The sequence below is a fragment of the Balaenoptera acutorostrata genome, chromosome 14, assembly GCF_949987535.1.
Source record: "Balaenoptera acutorostrata chromosome 14, mBalAcu1.1, whole genome shotgun sequence".
In the NCBI taxonomy this organism is placed as follows: domain Eukaryota; kingdom Metazoa; phylum Chordata; class Mammalia; order Artiodactyla; family Balaenopteridae; genus Balaenoptera; species Balaenoptera acutorostrata.
The window spans coordinates 44,153,023-44,173,747 of record NC_080077.1 but is presented as its reverse complement, the minus strand read 5'-3'; the positions used below and the strand labels follow the sequence as shown (position 1 = coordinate 44,173,747).

The 20,725-nt window shown below is 33.9% G+C and overlaps 1 protein-coding gene across 2 annotated transcripts in view; it reads right to left on the bottom strand.

Moving 5' to 3' along the window:
* GOPC (golgi associated PDZ and coiled-coil motif containing) overlaps window positions 1-20,725 on the bottom strand; it is a 35,843-nt gene that overhangs the window by 3,382 nt on the left and 11,736 nt on the right. Inside the window, exons 2-8 of one of the 2 annotated variants that reach the window (XM_057528029.1) lie at window positions 14,499-14,663; window positions 12,896-12,919; window positions 8,899-9,074; window positions 7,753-7,918; window positions 5,582-5,677; window positions 4,745-4,909; window positions 2,438-2,618 (exon numbers count right to left, since the gene is read on the bottom strand). In XM_057528029.1, coding sequence (XP_057384012.1) covers window positions 2,438-2,618; window positions 4,745-4,909; window positions 5,582-5,677; window positions 7,753-7,918; window positions 8,899-9,074; window positions 12,896-12,919; window positions 14,499-14,663 — 973 coding nt within the window. The remainder of the gene's footprint in view (window positions 1-2,437; window positions 2,619-4,744; window positions 4,910-5,581; window positions 5,678-7,752; window positions 7,919-8,898; window positions 9,075-12,895; window positions 12,920-14,498; window positions 14,664-20,725) is intronic. The other variant, XM_007190758.2, reaches the window with a different exon arrangement.

The window sequence follows — 20,725 nt, the reverse complement described above, 5'->3', positions numbered from 1 at the left end:
ACACAATCCCAAAATTCAGTAAATTCTACTCACAAAAATACCTGTTGAACTGTAAACTGTATTTTTCTTTTACATTTTGCTTTCACATTATTTAACTTCAGTTCACTGAGGCACATACTAGTTTATCACTACATCTAGTTTGTCCAATGTCCAGATAAAATTTAAAACTAATTTTGGTTAATCTACAAATAGTATACATATTTGCGTCACATTTTAAGTAGTCTGCAATTTACACAGGTGATAGAGAACCTTTTAGCCTCAGCTGCAAAAAGGAAGGGACAAGACCTCTAATCCTGACAAAAAATAGAAGGGTGAAAGACAACAAAAGCAAAGGAAAAGCAGCTCAAGAGCGCAAGGTTTTGACATAGTGCCACAATCGTTTTGTTCAAGATGCACAGGGAGAACGATTGCTACTGTTGTCTTTGTATAGATGATTCACAACATATAGATTTACCAAAAGGGCAACAGTTCATCAGTTCACTGTAAAACTCTATGCCAGAAGTTCTCAAACTTTTTGGTCTCAGGATGCCTTTACACTCTTAATAAGTACTGAGAACTGCAAAGAGCTTTTGTTCATGTGGGTTATTAATATTATGTGAGGTACTGTTGTTTACCATATTAGTGATTAAGACTGAGAAATCTAAAAAAAATGTATTACTTTATTAAAAATGATAATAAACTCCATAAATGTTAACATAAATAACATATTTGTTTAGTGAAAATAATTCTACTTTCCAAAAAATTTAGTCAGAAGAATATCATTACTTTACAATTTTGCAAATATCCTTAATGTCTGGCTTTACAGAAGATAGCTGGATTCTCTTATTTGCTTCTACTCAATGAGTTACAAGTATATGAAGAAAGTTCACCCTCACACAGATAAACAGTTAGAAGAGGGAAGAGTAACTTAGTTTTTTCAGATAACTGTCAATATTCTTCTTTGATCTTATACCAAAATTTTACAGTATAGAATCTAAAACCATATCAATGAACTTTCTCACACTCTGCTACATTAAAATCATTTGTCTATCTTGGACTTTGAATGGCTCTTTTACCCATGCAGGATTTAGTAACATCATGCACTGGTCATTTGAAAAATATTAGATCACTGAGTTACGTAGCAATTGCAAAAGCTGACACATTTCATTTTACTATATCAACAAAAATCACATTCGTTAATATCACCACCAATCTTATTAGAAAAGTTCTTTAAGTGTCAGGAAGCTGTCGAGCTCATGGTGGTTGATGCGTGTTTTACAAAATTCTAATTTTCACTTGAAAGCTCATGTTTTATCACTGGCAATAAATACTGTCACTTGTTCTCCTTGAAGTGATGGATTCACTTTGCTCATTTTAAAGAAAATGGCTGCCAAATAGTCTGAATAACCATAATTTGTCATTCTTTCAAGTAAAAATTGTCATGTTGTCATCCATGAAAAAAATGGCTAGTTCAGCTAGCAAATTAATCACTTAAGTACTTTTCCTCAAGACCAGCATCTTTGTTCAGCATACACTCAGTAATACGATGCATACTTCCCATTTCATCACACAGAATATTAAAAAGTCATATACTCAAGATTTAATAAAATTAGCAGTTTTTACTATTTCATCAAGGATATTCTTAAGAGAAACTGGCATTTTCTTCTTCTTCTTTTTCATTCTGAGTGGATGGCAAGGAAGAACACAGTGATCACTAGTAAAGTGGTGCTACTGCTTTGACTCGCACTAAAGTATCAATAGTTTTACCCCCATTGCTTTTGTACCATAAGTGCAAATATCAACACAGCAAAAAAAGACAAACAATGCCTTAGTATTATTATGAAAAGTTTTGACCTCAAGAACCCCTTGAAAGGTCTCAGGGTCCCTCAAGGATCCATGTATCACAATTTAAGAACCACTGCTCCATGTAAAAGAAAGTGCTAGAATTTTTCTTTAAAATATGTATAAATGATAGCAACGGAACTAAACCAAAAATCCTCAAGATCACATATCCTGATTCTATTAATAACAATCATGAGATAACAGTCTAATCACTTATTCATATTTACCCTGTAAAATCATTGCATTATGAGAGAAGAATGCACATTAAAACAGCAAAATGACATTAAGATGTATCTACTCTAAAAGGCATGTTGGTCTTTGTTTCAGAGTCTAGAAAACTTGAATTTTATTTATTTTTCAAGGATCAGTTATAGTTTAGTAATTGGTCACGTACTTGTCCAAGATGACTCTAGAAGAACTTACATGTAAATAAAATTTTGGTGTAGTTACTGGTGTACAATAAAACTATAATTTAGCAAGGGAAAAGCTATCCATTTTGTTAACAATGGTTTCCCCATCATTAAAACAGTGTTACTAAAGAACAGCTAAGCCTTTTATATTTTTAAAGTTCATTAATAATAAATACATTAATTATAACTTTTAGAGTAATTTTTACCTTGTAACACTTTGATTTCCCCACTTGTGTCTTTGCAACTAGCACCAGGATTACTACTTCCCTCTAACTCATCAAGGTACAAACGGTAACGATGTCCACTCTCATCTTCATATTCCACATTTTCATCATCAGAATCCACTTCAGGAGCCACATAAACTACTTCAAATTCAATCTCTCCTCTCTAAAATGGGGAAAGAAAATGAGGAAACCAAGTTACTGTCATTATAATTGTAAAAGATTTCCAAATTCTTTGTGGTGAGAAGTAGTAGTTGGACCTCAGATGTAGCTCCTTTCAAGACAACAAATAATGAAATTTTAGAATCTCAAGAGGTAAAAGTAATTTCCTTTTAATATTACAGATTCTTCTACTGATCAAAATATTTTTGTTAGCAGACCTAAAATAAAAAAGGATGTTTATTCAATTTACAGAATTTTGGAACAAATGTTCAGTTTAAAAGTCATTTTGCCATTTTATACTTTCCATAATAGCAATTCAGCAAATCCATCTAAATAGTCAGATATTAAAGTTGCACCTAAGGGTACCACACAAACTTTTCTCTAATTCAAGAAACCTCTACACAATGATTTCTTGTTTCTTACTGAATAGGTCTTGAGCCTTTCCTTAACTTTCACCAAGTGCCAAAGTGTTAAGATATTCTGTTCAGTAGTAATAGTAATTACTGTATTATTGTACAAAATTATTATCTTTCAATCCTCAGAATAACACTATTATAGTCCCTTGTACATGAATGAGAAACCTGAGTTAGTCCTGGAGAGAGCAGGTAACTCTCTCAATAAGATGAACAAGTAAAACAGAAAAACAGAAATTTGACTCCAAAGTCCTTGCTCTTTCTACTATACTAGACTAAATGTGTAGTATTTATCTTGTAATTCTTTAATAACAACTTTATGTTCAGGTAAAAAGTTACAGATTATTTCATGTTAAAAATATTACAAGCTACAATTGTCATTTAATAAGAGACTACAATCACTATACCCAAGTCTGGTATTTATAATTCTCTGAAAATTATAGCCTGCCTTTGCTCAAAAGAAAGCATGCCATTTTTTTTTTTTATTGCTACTCACTAAGTTAGTCTCTGGTGCTCCTCTTTCCCTGAAATTTAAGGTTATACTTCAGAATTTTAACATGCGCTTAGTGTTTCCATACAACTTTGTATCTCATGAACTGCATCTCATGAACTGCCTGTTTACATCTCCTTTACCACAGCTGCTGTTCATCTCACTCTTATGCTACTGGATGACAGCCAAGTTGGGCTGAGTAAACACCAACTTAAAGAGACTAGCACTGCATTCTTAGATCTCCCTCATCAGGCAATGCTTTAAAAATACCATTTTGGGGGAGACGGTAAATGCAGTGGTCTTCAGTAAAGTTCTCTAGATGACAGAATCAGGTCTGTGGGTAGCTGTCATGAAGAAACAGATTTTTGCGCTTAATATGAGGAAGAGCTTTCTAAAAATCAGCAACGTACAACAATGAAATGGACTGTTTTATCACCAACAAGTCCTCCCTTTAATACAATTATTTAATTAGTGATATTGTAGATATTTATGCATCATGTAAAGTTGAACTAAATGAGCTATAAATTCACTTTCAACTCTGAGATTCAATTCTACCCTGGCATACTATGCTGATGATGCAACAAATATCTCAATGTACTAACCAACACCTCTCTAATTCCCTCAACCTTATTCTTGAAGGAAAAAAACAAAACAAAACAAAACAAAAAAACATTGTAAATACTCTGGATAACAAATATGACTCCTGGATATGACTCTCAACTCTATATGTTCTGCAACCTTAAGCAAATCATTTAATTTCTAAGAACCTTAGTTCACTCATTTTAAATAAGAGGGTTGGGCTAAATGATTTCTAAGGACCCTTGAGTTCTAACATTTATGACTGTAAAATCAATCCACTTCTAACATTGTTTTTTCTATAGTACTTCATATTTGTATAGCGTTTTAGTCATTAATAATGTTTTGCCTTCTAAGAGCCAAGTCCTGTTCTGAACACTTTATATGTATTAACATACTTAATCCTTACAGCTCTCAGATGAGGACACTGCAGCATAAAGGACTTAAGTAACTTGCTCAAAAGTATACAGCTGTGAAGAAGAGCAAATCTTTTTCAGTAAATCTGGCTGAATGTCTTCTATAATAGGAAACTAGTATCTATATATATACACTTTACTACTTGCGAAACCTCCTAGGGAAGTATAAAGTATTCAACAGATTCAAAAAGGAACAATCAACAGATCCAATTTTAGTTACATAAAGGGAACTTACCTGCTGGGAAAGAATGGTTACAGCTTCTTTATGCTTTGTGTCCCTTAGGTTAACTCCATTAACAGCCAGGATAGCATCTCCAACATGTAGCCCTCCACATCTATCAGCAGGTTGTCCTGGGTGGATCTCAGAAATGAGGATTGGAACACCATGTTCCTTTCCACCCTAACCAAAAAAAGCAGTAAATTAGTTTACCTTTGTATAGTCACAGACTATTCTACTGATATTTTCCTAAAAACATTTCAGTAAGCACCTATACTCTTATTATAAATACTGAGTGAAATCCTATTTGCTATTATATTTAGGTAATGGTAAATCAAATTATTATGAATATCAAAGTTACCTCTAAATAAAACGATTAATAATATACATGTGCTGTTTAAAATGCATTCCAGAGCCAAAAAAAAAGAACCCTAAAAAACGAAAAAAAAAAAAAAATCAATTAGCTACTCTCTTAAATAAATAAATAAATAAATAAAAATATTTTATGTATTAGTAGTCCACAGCACTATTAGATTTTATCAAATCTAAGTCACTATGAACGGTAAGACAAACCATTATTTTATGTTCCACAAAAATAATTATAAGATGAATCTCAATTTCACAGATGTTAAAATGTGAAAAAATATGCAACACAAAGTTGATGAAATGCAATATTTGGTACATTTCACCCTTCTAGCTTTTAATCATAATTGTGTGTGTGTTGTTACCCATGGGGATAAATTTAGTTATTTAGAAAATATATTCAGAATACTTTATTTCCCAATGATGTCCAACAAAGGAGCATGATTATACTAGACAACTGTAGAAAAGAAGACTGGAAGCACTACTTCTTACTGTAATTGAAATGCCAAGGCCTTCATGATCTTCCTTAAGGAGGAGAACTTTTCTAATTGGACCAACACCTTGGCTTTTCTTTAAAGAGTCTTGATCCTTATTGAAGGAAAAAAAGAATAAAAATTAGTACTACTTAAATAATATACCATATAGAGTAAACCCATACTATTATAACTTGCTTTTAGGAATCTTTATTAGTTGCCTGTAATGGATACACAGTATAGTGTTAAGAAAGTAATTAATAAATAGATAAAATGGGAAAGCAAAAATCGTTCTTCTGTTAACATGGTGAAATATAGATGATTTTCTCACGCTCTTATTAACTTCTTTAATACATCTGGTACATCTCTTTTTAAATTGTAGGACATTACAAAAGAAATCACTGCCAGGAACTGATAAAAAAATATCTTCAAGAAATGAAAGGAGGTAACTTTATCTTAACTGGAAAAATAAAGATCTATATCCATTTTAACTGATTTGTAGAACTGAAAAACATAATGCCAACTGGATCATTAATTACTTTTTCATTTCTTTGAGTTCTGGAGTCTACCTCTTAACTAAAGGACCTTGTTCCATTAATAATTCTTTCTCTGGTACCTTTACTCTTTCCCTCTCTCTACAAGCTCCTTCCCTAATTCAGCACATGAAAAAACTCCAGGTCTCATCCAGCTTTAAAATACTGACCACGTACAAACACAAAACAACACAGATAAAAACCCTTCAATCACCCACTATCTTCTTTACCTACTATCCTCCCTCCATCTTTCCTTAACCGGCACACACAGTTAATCCTAACTGTAGTTACTTCCTTGCCTCCTACATTCAGTAGTCCAACCACTGTAATTAGGGTTTTGCCCCCACTTGCTCCAATGAAACTGTCTTCTCTACAGTCACTAGTAACGAATGTGGCTACTTCCAATGAATACGTTTGTTAGTCACTGCCCTTCTGAACCCTGCAGAAAGTTGATACTGTTCACTATCCCCTCCTTGAAACCTTCTCTTTTCTTTGGTGTCTATTATACTAGTACTTTCCTAGATGGCCTGTATCTGACAGCTCCACCTCAGGCTCCTTCCTTTGGTGATCCATTTCCATCCCTCACTCCATAAAAGCCTCCTTCCATCTTTTTACTTTCTATATATTTTCCCTGGGTGACTTAATCAATTCCATGGTTCAAAGGATGATTTACCTAATAATCTTTAACTCAGAATTCTCTCTAGAATTCCAGAGCCATATATCTAATTGGATATAACTTGGCCGTCCCACTGGCACCTCAAACACTACATGTCTAAAACTGATCTCATCATCTTTCTGCCAAAATCTTCCTTTCCCTCTATTTGCTTTATCAGTGCATGCCATCTCACTCAGTTGCCCAAACCAAAAACCCACACTTCCTTCCCACTCACCTACTTAACCAAAAGCAGTTAGTCGCCAAATCCTCATAAGTGCTTATTGCAGTCGCCACTCCTCTCCCACCAACTAGACGTACATATCAATTTTTCTTGCAATAATCTTTTCAGAGGCAACAAATAATTTTACTATTCAAGGTCAGGCTTTATCTGATACTAAGATATGTGATCCACTGGGTAGGAGTTAGATATGATTTTATTATATTAAGGTTTGTATCATTAGGCTGCTGTTGTAGTGAAATTTAATAAATTTTTATCCAGGTAGAAAGAAAACCTCCTGTACAGTGGTGGCTACAGAAGCAGACAATTGGACACAGATCTCAAATTCCATCTTAATGCAAGACCAAACAGTTATAAATGTTAGTTCAGAAACTACAAATAAATCTAGTTACTAAAAGTCCCCCTGTAAAGAATTATCCAAAAATACTTGCCAATTTATCAATAGGATCACACACTCTCTGCTTAGCTTAAAATATTTGTAAACATGCCTAATCAAGATTCAGGAAAATTCTGAAATATGAGCCAAAGCAACATGCATTTGCTAGCAATAGTTCACTGTCTTCAGAAATATCATTTTTGGGCGTTAGTAAATCTATAAAGAGCTATATGGGTTGCTGAAACTTTAAATATGTACCTATTTTAAATAAGTTTAATTCACTTTTAAATAAAGGTTTTAAATACTAGTACAATTTTTTTAAATGCAAAGGACTTGTGATTAAAGAAAGGGCAAGGTTGAGTGAGAAACAGCAGCAAGGCAAACATACATGGCCTGGTGGTGCATGCATCGGTCGCTTCAGGTCATTACGCCCTCTACAGGCTCTGATAACAGTTTTGTGACGATGCAAATGTATTTCAGCTTCCAACTGGTTCCAAAGCTTATCATGAGCAGGTCCCTTCATATCTCGTCCTAGTAATTGTATTTGTTGGACCCTTCATATTGGGAAAAGAATTAATTCAGTTAGTTTTTCATTTTACATACTATACAAAGAATTCAGAAGAATTACTACTGAACACAAGTAGTTTTCGCATAAATCTAATTCAGTAATAAAACTAATACTCAGGAACCTCCTGATGTGTCTCAGATTTATAGACATGAAAATTCTGAAAGAGACAGGTGTCTTCAAGGGAAAAACAGTTTAAAAAAAAAAAGAATGACTGAGACCTTCTTTAGTCACATACTTAATTCATATACGTCTTAGAAACAATTTATGAGACTAATGTCAATTAACATGTTTCACGTCTTACATGCAATCACACTAGTCTTTAGATGAGGTTATTTTTTCCAATGACAGTATCTTTTTACAAAATGATTATTTCTTTAAATGTGGTAAAATTATTAGAAAATGTGCACTTCAAGATGATATAAATTATTTTTATTTGCTCCACATCAGTCCTTAATGACATTAGAACAATAAGCAGAAAATTATTTAGTAATAATAATGAATCACCAAAGTTTGTGAATAATTTACCATAAAAAATTAATGCAAGCAGAACTCTGTATTATTATGATAAAATCACTGTCATTCCAACATGTTTTTGAGGGGCAAGAAAGACTGGGTTTCAATGATCACGGAAAGAATTCCTACGGAAGTCCTGCCGTACATGGGAACATCATCTGTTATGGTGTCAAGGCAGGAAATGGTAAAAAGTGCAGCTCTAAGAGTTGTTAGCATTTTACAGTAATTTACTAGCAGTGTGTGTGTGTAAACCGGAAATACTTATTTAGTATGGCTAAATAAATCTGCAATATGTAATGCTATCAATATTAAGTTAACAGTAAGCTACAGTCAATGATAAAATCACTCTTAGGATAAAGATTAATATTTCATTTACCAAAAGAGATAAGAGTCAACCTCTTTAACTATGCAGTTGGTCACCTAAGAGCACAGGGGTACCCATTTTCCACGCACCTTCCTGCCAGTTCCTTATCCAAGTACTTGGCAGCTAGTCTTGCCCCATAAACTTCAGCCTGGAGAACAGCTATATGTCTACGAAGGGCTTCATTCTCTTTTCTCAGCAACTTCACTTCAGCTTCAAGTTGAGCTTCTTTCATTTTCTCTTTTTTGTTTGCTTCAAGCTCTCTTTCCTATTGCAATTTTTTTAAAAAAAATAATGCAATGAATATACTTTTAAGACTCTTTAGCAATAGACCATGTTCCTTAAAATACACAAAAGCACACAATCTATGATACCAACAATGAAAGCATATGATAAAAATTACCACTTCATTTCTATAAAATGGAACACAAAGATTTGGATCCAGTTTTTTTTAACTAGTACCAGAAGGTGTTGGAACCACTTCTAGATAAGATAATAACATGGCTTGGGGCACCTTGATCCTGAGGATACGAAGATTAGTAGCCTTCTCTAAGCTCATGTTATCACATACTAATAGTAAAGGCTTCATTGGATAATTAAATTTACTCCCTACTTCCTAAAAATGACTCTAAAACTAGACCAAAATAATCACCCTGGTGGTTGTGCCCAAACATTTAATGAACTTTAATGCAGCAATTCTATAAACAGGTCAAAGCCATTCAGTTACGCAGAGATACATTCTATGACCAATTTATCTTACAGCATTATAAGAAACTGACAATGCTTAAATTAGAACAGATATTCCAATTCTTTTAAAACATTTTATGGTCACGGAGAAATGCTGGTAACAACTGCATTAAAATATTTACACATTAAAAAATGTCTGGGGCTTCCCTGGTGGCGCAGTGGTTGGGAGTCTGCCTGCCAGTGCAGGGGACACGGGTTCGAGCCCTGGTCTGGGAAGATCCCACATGCCGCGGAGCAACTAGGCCCGTGAGCCACAACTACTGAGCCTGCGTGTCTGGAGCTTGTGCTCCACAACAGGAGAGGCCGCGACAGTGAGAGGCCCACGCACCGCGATGAAGAGTGGCCCCCGCTTGCCGCAACTGGAGAGGGCCCTTGCACAGAAACGAAGACCCAACACAGCCAAAAATAAATAAATTAATTAATTAATTTAAAAAAAAATGTCACACTATAATCCAACTTAATTCACAAAATACACGTAAAGTGGTAGCACATATAATGGATTTAGGAAGCAACTAAAATTAAAAAAAAAAAAATGTCTATACAGAGAACAGACTTGTGGTTGCCAAGTGGGAGGGAGGGAGAGGGATGGAATGGGAGTTTGGGGTTAGTAGGTGCAAACTATTATGTACAGGATGGATAAACAACAAGGTCCTACTGTAGAGCACAGGGAACTATATCCAATCTCCTGGGATAAACCATAATGGAAAAGAATATAAAAAAAGAAGATATATGTGTGTATAACTGAATCACTTTGCTGTACAGCAGAAATTAGCACACTGTAAATCAACTATACTTCAATTAAAAAAATATGGTTTATGGAAAAAAATATCTATAGCATAGATATCTATAGTATAGTATCTATGTATATATATCTATGGTATATCTATGGTATAGATTATCGCTGAATTTTGGGATCTGGATCATCTATTTGTCCGTATGTTAAAGTGACTGAAGAACTGTTTTCTGAGGAAAACTACTGGCCTCACTTGCCTACTATGAGGTTGGATGGATATCCATTTTTACTCTCAAAAAAGGATGCCATCCTATGCTCCACTTGGTAGATAACCCATATATATGAATTTATAGGTGTTAGCCAGAGAATATAATATAACTTTAAGATCTTTGCCATGAAATTTTTATCACCAGCTCACATGTGAGAGAAATAATTTTCAATATACCTTCAAAGTGTAAAGTACAGTGTACCTATACATCAAGGGTTACAAATGTAAATACCTTTGGAATTCAGGCACAGAACAGATAGGCAGGTAAAGACAAAGTGGAGGGGAAAACAGAAGGTACAAAATCCTGCCTAAAGGGAGTCAAATTCAAACACACACACACACACACACACAGACTGTGTGGCAAAATAAAACCCTTCTGAGAGTTGGACAAGGGCCCTGAGAGATCTTTTAAGTGTTATTTTTGGATCAAGAGAACCATCTCAAGTTTGAGTGGAAGTGTTTTTACTGACTTAGAGAACTGCTTTTACTGACTCACTAATTTACAGAATCTATAAATCCTGTAGAAATACAGTTATATTTATTGATGAGAGGTGATGACACTGTTCACTACACCATGTCCCCTTCAGGATATTTAAATAAAGATCTACACCTCAGCACAAGAAGAATGTTTCTCTTGAGTGAATGGCAAATGATATTCTTTCTAATGTATGAGCAGTGATTATTATAATTATTTCCCTTTTTATTGTGAATATTAAGCTGAGAAACAAATGTAAGCAAACTTTTAACAATTAATGGAATGTATTTGGTAGTAATTTCAATGTCTGCTTTGATCCACTGTTTTGACAACAGCATATCAATATACGACATATTTAAACATCAATATATGATATACTCAAATACAAGGCAGTGAGTACCACAATCGTAAAAACAATAACAAAAAAAAATACAAACTAAAATGAATGACAACTACCAAATGTTGAATATATTTATCACTTCCTTGATTAAAATATCTGTCATTATATATGTGATAAACAAAAGGAAGATTAATTAGCACGCTTTTTCAACTTCTGTAAAAAAACAAATATAACCATGAGAACACAATTTGTAGATTTTTTTAAAAAATTATTTTATTTTATTTTACTTTTTTGGCTGCACCCCACAGCCTGTGGGATCTCAGTGCCCCGACCAGGAATCGAACCCATGCCCCCTGCATTGGAAGCACGGAGTCTTAACCACTGGACCGCCAGGGAAGTCCCTAGATTTTTTTTTTTTTAATCTGAAGAGCTAATAATCTAGAATCTTCTTTTTACAACAAATTTGGAATTCTTAACATCTCAATTTACTTCAGAATGTCTTTCCTAAAAGGGCAGGTATCAGTTCCAAAAGAAACCACAGTTTGGACAACATGAACAAAAATCTTTTTTTTTATGACATTTACTGAGGTTAATGCCGTTTGTTTCATAAAAAGAGTTCCTAGAAGACCAAGAATTCTTTCTTTATGGGCTAAATAAATTTTATGTTGAGGATTATCTACTTACAATCACTTTAATGAGCTATTTATATAATATTTATGAAATCTGAGAAACATATTAAGACACTACTTTGCTTTAATGATTTAAACTCCTAATGAATCTGACAAACTTGCAGACCTGAAATTAACAGATGCAAGCAAGAATAGGACTAAGAACACTGAAGTTAATCGCTTTTAGATTTAAAGGGAAAAACCTTTTTGTTTTAGTTAACCTGTTCATCATTAGGTAACAACAAAGAAGTTAATTTTGTATTCCGATATCCAAACAGTGTATTTTCAAAAGAAGATAAGTCATATGACAACTTAGAACCTGATTAGGTTGAGGTAGTGGGAAAAATATTAAGAATTTATATATTGCTATTTTCCAAAATAAATTCTAATAAAGGGTTTCAAAATTCAATTGTTTCAAAGCCCACACAATTATTCTCAAGACTGATGAAAAGTTATAACAGAGGCAGTGGATAAATAAGAAACCAACATGCACATTCTTTCTCTGGGAATAAATTCAAACAGAAAAGGAGGAAAGAGCTAGGCCTGCATAAGGAAAACCAATTGTTCTTTTGAAGTAGCGGTATGAGCAAGTTACAAAGCTCAGAAGTTGTCAAACACTGATGGGTTCTGCAAATAATGGCAACAAATCACAAACAAAAGAAAAATCTTTTAACAATACAAGGTGAGAAAAGAGCAATGGGCTACTCACTGAACTTTTCACGTATTGGCACATTAAAAAATTACCATCATTAATATCACTTTCAAATACGTACAAAGTGACAACATGTACTATGCAAATAAAGCACTAAAAACATTTCAGCGTAACATATTAAAGCAAAACAGAAATGGCATACTTACCAGCTCCTCCACAGAGGGGACAGACTTAAGATATAAGAAAAAAGTTTTATAATTAGAAAAACATCAAACAAATGACTTTATTTAGTGGTACAATCATTACAAGGAAAATTCCCATATGTTGAATATCACTTGGGTAAAGTTCATTAGAACAAATATATTTGCAAGTCCATAAGCAATAGTAACTGCACAGGATTAGATTAAAAATGTTTGTTTTATCCAAATTAGTTAACACACCTGGTTCAGTGCCTTTCCACTACAGCACCATGTTTCAAATCTAATGTTAAAATGTCAGGTGAATTCTTTTCTAGTGAAAGTGTACATTGTTTCTCAATGTTAGTATCAAACATTCCAAAGAAGCAGTTATGAATCTGACTCATTTCAGTTAAATAAAACAACACTAATAATTTATATTTATGGAATTTCAGAATTTAAAAGGACTTTAGGAGAATGTAAATATTCATTTAAATAAATTCTAACATATCTGTATTAGAAACTAACCAATCAAACAGAATTAACTGAAAACGAGTAAAACTTTGAACTGTATTACTCTCATCATCAACATCATTTCATCTTCCGCCTCTCCCAAGCTTTATCTGTCTTATTTACAGCTGTGTACCCTACGTTAACTTTTTTTGTTAACAAAGTGCCTGGTACATAGTACACAATACATATGAGGTTAAACAGAAATGAGACTTAAAAAAAATTCTATTTAAACAACCTATATTGATTAAGAGGGCAACAGTTAATTATGGAACATTTATACAATGAACATTATGCAAACATGACAAAGCACTCAGTGGCAGGGAAAATACTTATATTAAGAGCAAAAGAAAAAATGTGCCACTGGTTGGCACCTCATTCCATTTTCCTCTCCTCTTCTTCCTTATTAACAGAACTCCAATTTTACTGGAGGTGGTCATGTGACCAACTAAGGGACTGACATGCAGCTAGGGATAGCCAGTGAGACGGCTAAATGATTGGCAAAAAGTTGAGGACGATTTCATGAAAAGGTCTTTAAAGAAAACTAATGCAGTTGGGAAGCATCGTTTTGCCCTTAGATCTTCCTTCTTCCTACCTGGAATGCAGATATGAAGAAATCCTGAAGACAGAAACCATGAGCTAAAGATGGCAGAGCAGAACAACAAAAGGAAACTGTATCCCTGATATCTGTAGAGCTGCCATATCAGCTCTGAATGCCTGTCTCAGGGCTTCTTTAACTAGGAGAAAATAATTTGTACTATTTAAGAATAATTCCAATGTTATTTGGGATTTCTGTTACATGTAACTGAACTTAATCTTAACTGATACAGTAGACCAAAAAAAATGTTTATATGTTATAATCACAAATATCTTTTAAGTATATTTACATAGATCTTTTTAAATAGGAAGAAGATCCTATTCTAACCAATTGGTTATTGATGTTATCACTGATCATCTCCAGGTGATAAGACTGTGGATGATTATGATGACCTTCACATTTCCTGTATTTTCTAAATTTCCCAGGAGCACATATTAACTTTTATAATTAAAAAGCCTCATTAAAGATTGTCCTTTTCACCCTCTAAAACACATATAAATATATGTTACCCTCTAAACTACTTACCAATTTTGCCTTAATGGTACCAGAGTCAACACTTTGACCAGTTTTAGCATGAAGCTGAAGCTGAATAGAGTGCAATTGTAAAAGCTGATCATGTACTTCTTTCTCCAATACAACTTTCTCTGCTTGGGTCTCTGTCAGTTCAGATTTCAGATCCACCAACTGTGCCTTATAAAAACAGCAATAGCAGAAGTTAACACAGCGTTGTAAATCAACTATACCTCAATAAAAAAATTTTTTTAAATAAAACAGCTACAATAAAAAACATTAAGTATGCTTAATTTTCTTTATTTTGACTCTAATAATTATTATTCAAGAATGACACAGACTATCTTTGAAATGAATAGGTGAACACTAGAAGTCCATTATTAACTGTAAGCTACAGCTAACTGTTACACTGTAGCAGAACAACCCATCGGAGCCACTCAGCCATTCAATCTGAAGCTTTTCATTTTTCACAATCGATACATTGTTTTACAATTGCAAAGGACATATCCCTTGTGTGTGTTCGATCTTCCCAACTAACAAGTGGGTTAAAGACCAAGGCAAGGCCTTAGTTTTCTATTGAACATAATTTTACTAATAAGCATCTATGGCGCCAAGAAGTATGCTGGTTCAATGAGGGGGAAAAAAATTGTGGAGAATACTTTCTAAATTATAGGTGATAATTATTTATGCCCTTGAGAAGCTTTCTTATCAACTGAGGTAATACATATGCATTCGAACCAACTAAAGAAAAATGTGTGGCAAGTTACAGATATATTTAGAATCGGTCAGGTCCCAAGGAATTCAAAGTAAAGGAAGGTTTAAAGAAGGTTAGTGAGGAAAAGAGAGTTTAGAAGGGCTTTGAAGTTAAATGATAACAAGGACAAATAGGAGCAGTAAAGCAGTCAAGAGATGAGAAGACTAGCAAGGGCAGACAGAGACTAGAAGCTACGTAGGTAAATTCCCTGAGTATAGAGACCAGAGAATTAGAATCTACCTAAATCTCCCAACTGCACCAACTAGTGCCTACTACATAAAAGATGCTCAATAAGTATCTTGAAGTTGAAACAAATTCTAATACTAGCCCTGTGATTCCAGATAAATCACTCTGTGTCCATTCAAGTTTCCCTGATTTTAAAATAGGATAGTATCTACTAGGTATAAAATAAATAAGATACAAGGATGTAATATACAGCAACAAGGAAGAGATAATATTTTATAACTTTATATGGAGTATAATCTATAAAAATATCAAATCGCTCTGTTGTTCATCTGAAATTAATGTAATATTGTAAGTCAACTATACTTCAAATAAGATTTTTTTAATAAATAAAATAAAATAGGGATAATACCCATGGCTTTGACTATTTTCATATTATTAATCTTATATATGAAAGCACTTACTAGAATATGAAGATGTTATTAGCAAGGAGATTAGACTACTGAGAGGGGTTGTACATTGACAGACTACACAAGACTAGATAGGAAAGTGAGGCTAGATACAACAAATGGCTTTGGATGATAAACCAAAACTGAGATTAAATCTGGTAGGAAATCACTACATGCTCTAAATGACATTTTTGTTTTTGTTTTTAATAACAGCTTTATTGAGATATAACTCACATACCATTAAAACTCACTCTTTTAAAGTGTACCGTTCAGTGACTTTTAGTATAATCATAGAACTGTGCAACCATCAACACCATACAACCGTGGAACATTTTCTCTCAGTGACATTTTAGCCACATGATATTTGCAGGTAAGGAGGTGAAGACAGGTACACTAGCAACACCCTACACAGCTTTCTATGGAATACAGTTCTGGTGAGTATATATCTAGGAAGGAAACTTCTGGTTTACAGAGTATGAATATGTTAAACCTCAGCAGAAAAGGCCAGTTTTCCAAATGATTGTAGCAACTGACATGCTCACCATATATGAGAACTCTGATAGTTTCACAACCTTGCCTTCATTTGGTATTGTGAGTCTTTTTAATTTTAGCCATTCTGGTAGGAATGTAGTGGCATTTCATTGTGGTTTTAATGAAAACTTCTTGATTACTAATAAGGTTGTCCATCTTTTCATATGTTTATTGACCATTTGGATATTCTCTTTTGTGAACTGCCTATTCAAGTCTCTTGCCTATTTTTCTACAGCGTTATATACATTTTTTTCTTATTGATTTATAGTTCTCTCTCTCTCTCGACACACACATACACACACAGATATACACACATATTATTATGAATATAAAGTCCTTTATTGGGTATGAGTTACAATTGCTTTCTTCCATCCTGTGGTTTGTCTTTTAACTTTCTAAAAGGTGTCTTTTGATGAACAGAGTGCTTAACTTCAATGTAGCTCAATATGTCAGTAGTTTGCTCCCCCACATTAAATGCTTTTTGACCTGAATTCTACCTTATCTGTTATCAAGTTTGCAACTCCTACTTTCATTTTATTTGCATTTACCTGGTATAATTTTGTCTGTTTTAACCTTTCATCATATTTTTCATTTTATAGTTGTAAATAGCACATACACATGTAAGGTCTTAGCTGCTCATTGCTAGATTTTAAAATATATATACATTTTAGTATTCTGGAAGCTCTGTATCTTTGTTTTAATAATTACTTTTAGATAATATCCTTAATTTCCTCTTTAGATTATATTTAAGATAACATCCTTGCTATGAACAGTCACGAAACTATTAGCATTTTCTTCCCCCTTTTCTTATTCTTCTCCAGCATCTTAATAAAGCGTTATCTTGCTATTTCAGCTAATAACTATGAGCAATCATCTAGCTTATACTACTTTCAAGATACTCTTTTCTCCCATTTTCAGTAGTTGCACTATATTTATATTGCAGAGCATACAATATGTAATGTTTAAATATTTTCTCATCCTTAACACTGATAGTCTTAGTTCCACCATTAAATAAATTCTATGCTGACCACTTGACCTTTTACCAGAGCTGCTCCTATGAATTCAACTCATTCTCTAGCCTTGTAGATTTCTCAGAAAGCACTCATAACAGTACTCCCTGATTTCTGGCATGTTCATAACTATTTATTTGTGGTCTTTACATCTGAAGTCAGTTTGGCTGGATATAAAATCTTTGGCTCATATTTTCTTTCCTTGAGTATTTTAAATATGTTGCTCCTTTGGCTTCTGGTACGAAACGCTGCTATTCACATGTCCAAAATCCAATCTTTTCTTTCTCTTATAAGTGACTTGATCTTGTGTCTGCTTTATTTTTAGTCCCATGTTTTACTAAAATATAGCATGGTGTTAATCATTCTAGGCCCACGTGTACTCTTCTCAATATGCAGATTCAATGCTCTGTTACAGTTTTTAAGAGTGAATTGGTTGGTAATTTGTTTTTTATTGAGGCAAAATTTATATAACATTAAATTAACCATTTCAAGTGAACAATTCAGTGGCATTTATTATAATCACAATGTTGTGCAGTCACCATCTGTATCTAGTTCCAAAACATTTTCATCACGCCCAAAGAAAGCCTCATACCTGTTAAGCAGTCACTCCCCACTCTCTCTGTCCCCAGCTTCTGGAAACCACCAATGCACATTTTGTCTCTATGGATTTAACTATTCCAGGTATTTCTTTCACTCGGCATGTTTTCAAGGTTTATCCATATTATAGCATGTATCAGTACTTCTTCATTCCTTTTTAGAGCTGAATAATATATTCAACTATAAAAATTCAGCTATAATATATTCAGCTATATAGTTCACTGTATGTATATACCACAACTTGTTTATCCATTCATCAGTTGATGGACATTGGGCTATTTCCATCTTTTGGCAATTATGTTCAGTGCTGCTATGAACATATATACATTTGTTTGTGTATGTGTGTTCAATTCTTTTGGGTATATACCTAGAAGTGGAATTGCTGAGTCATATGATAATTCGATGTTTAACTTTTTAAGGAACCATCCAACTGTTTTCCACAGTGGCTGAACCATTTTACATTCCTACCAGCAATAAATGAGGGTTTGTTGATAGAAGTTTTAAATATTTGTTTTGTTTCATGCTTCTTCAGGGACTCCAATTATACTAACATTAATTATTCTTTCCCTATCTTTTGTATTTGCAATTTACTCTCAAATCCTTTCTGTTTTCCCCTTATATATCCTTTTTCTCTTGCTGTACTTACTGCATTGCCTATTTTTTACGCTTCTTCCAAATTAGGCTCCATTCTGAAATGATTTTTTTCCTATTTTTTCCCCAAAGTTCTGCAAGTATTCTTTTAATTTTTATTTTTTTATTACTTTATTTCTGAGTTTTCCTATCTCCAAATTATTCTGTTTTATTCATAGATCAATAACATTATTAATTTCCTTTATTTTATAATACAGTTTACAGTTTCCAACTGCTTTGCAGCCTTATTTTTCTGATATGCCTTCATTGTCTGTTGTCACATTAGTCTATTAATTTTTACCTTTTTTGATTACAGTACATTTATATGGTGTTTAAATAAAATCCTTTTCTGTTACTCATGTTTAAATGAAATGGGTTTTCATGTAGTACATGTTAGGTAGGAGGAGACTTCCATGGAGGGGTTTGAGGTGAGCATAGGTAGCTTTCCTAGCTTCAGGCTAACGGGCTCCCACCCCTGGCCTTAAACTGAACTATTTACAACAATGGCCTGTCTGTAGCCAGAACTACTGTTTTGCAATCAACCTCCTATGTATGTATTCCTCCCCTATCTTGAATACAAACTCTCTTCACTTCAAACCTCATGTTTCTGCTCTGCTGAATTTGGATTCTATTTCTAGCAGTGTTTCTTTAGAATTGGACTTTCTCAAAAGCAGTTTTTGTTAGAAATTTCTGAGATTCTGAAAGTCCACCCCCAGTACTTTCTAATCTTCCTGCTGCTGCTTAGTGTGTCCCCATGGCTGTTTTGAATTCCCCTGCAACCTGGAGGCAGTTTTGCCAGTTGTTCTTAGATCATTCGCTCAAGTTTCCCATCCAAAGTGATGTCTTCTCCTTTGGGGCTCTGTTAGTGATTTCTGTGCCTGGGTCCCCTTGCTATTTATTTCTTCTGCCCCACAGGTGCTCATCCACATGCAATCTGTGTTGGTCCTGCTACCCTGACCAACCCATGTTCTGGGGCTTGTGAGGATATGCCCTCCTCATCTAGTTTTGCTGATGAGGCTATCACTGGGTTTTGTGGGGTGTTTTTGTTATTCTAGTTTTTCTGTTTTTACAAAAGATTTTTTAAAATTTAAAACTATCAATCCACTGTGATCCTTCTCAGACCAGAAATCCTCAGCTCATGTTTTCATTGCAACAGAAAAGCTGTCATATTCTAGTATAGTGCTGCCTAACAGAAATTCAATACGAACCACATATGTAACTAAAAATTTTCTAGTAGCCACATTTATTTATTATTTTATTTTGCTTTATTTTTTTGGCTGTGCTGTGTAGCATGCAGGATCTTTGTTTCCCCACCAGGGACTGAACCCATGCCCCCTGCAATGGAAGCATGGAGTCTTAACCACTGGACCTCCAGGGAAGTCCCCTAGAAGCCACATTTTAAAAAGTAAAATTAGGGACCTCCCTGGTGGTCCAGTGGTTAAGACTCCGCGCTCCCAATGCAGGGGACCTGGGTTCGATCCCTGGTCAGGGAACTAGGTCCTGCATGCCACAGCTGAAGATCCCGCACACCACAAAAAGATCCCGCGTGCTGCAACTAAGACTTGGCACAGCCAAATAAATAAATAAATATTTTTTTTAAAGTGAAATTAAACAGGTGAAATCAATTTTTATAATATATTCTACTTAACCCAACACATCTAAAATATCATTCAAGCATATAATAATATAAAACAATGATTAAAATATTACATTCCTTTTTTGATACTCAGTCTTCAAACCCATTATGTATATTACACATACAGCACATCTCAATTTGGACCAGCCATATTTCAAACACACAATAGTCACATCAGGCTAGTAGCTGATGTATTGGGCTGGCCCTTTTATTATGAATCTGAAGCAGTAACAAATTTCATTAAGATTTAAATGCTAAAATAAATACTAATACTAGCACTTGACTCTGTTCTTTAAATATAATAAACATATGCAAGAGATTAAATAAAGTAGAACTTCACTTCTATTGCCTTCCAGAAAAGAATGTTAGTTTAACAGTTTTTACACATCTTTCACAAATACTCCTAACCAAAAACCTTAGAAAAGAAAAACAAAAAAACAAAAAACTTCCGT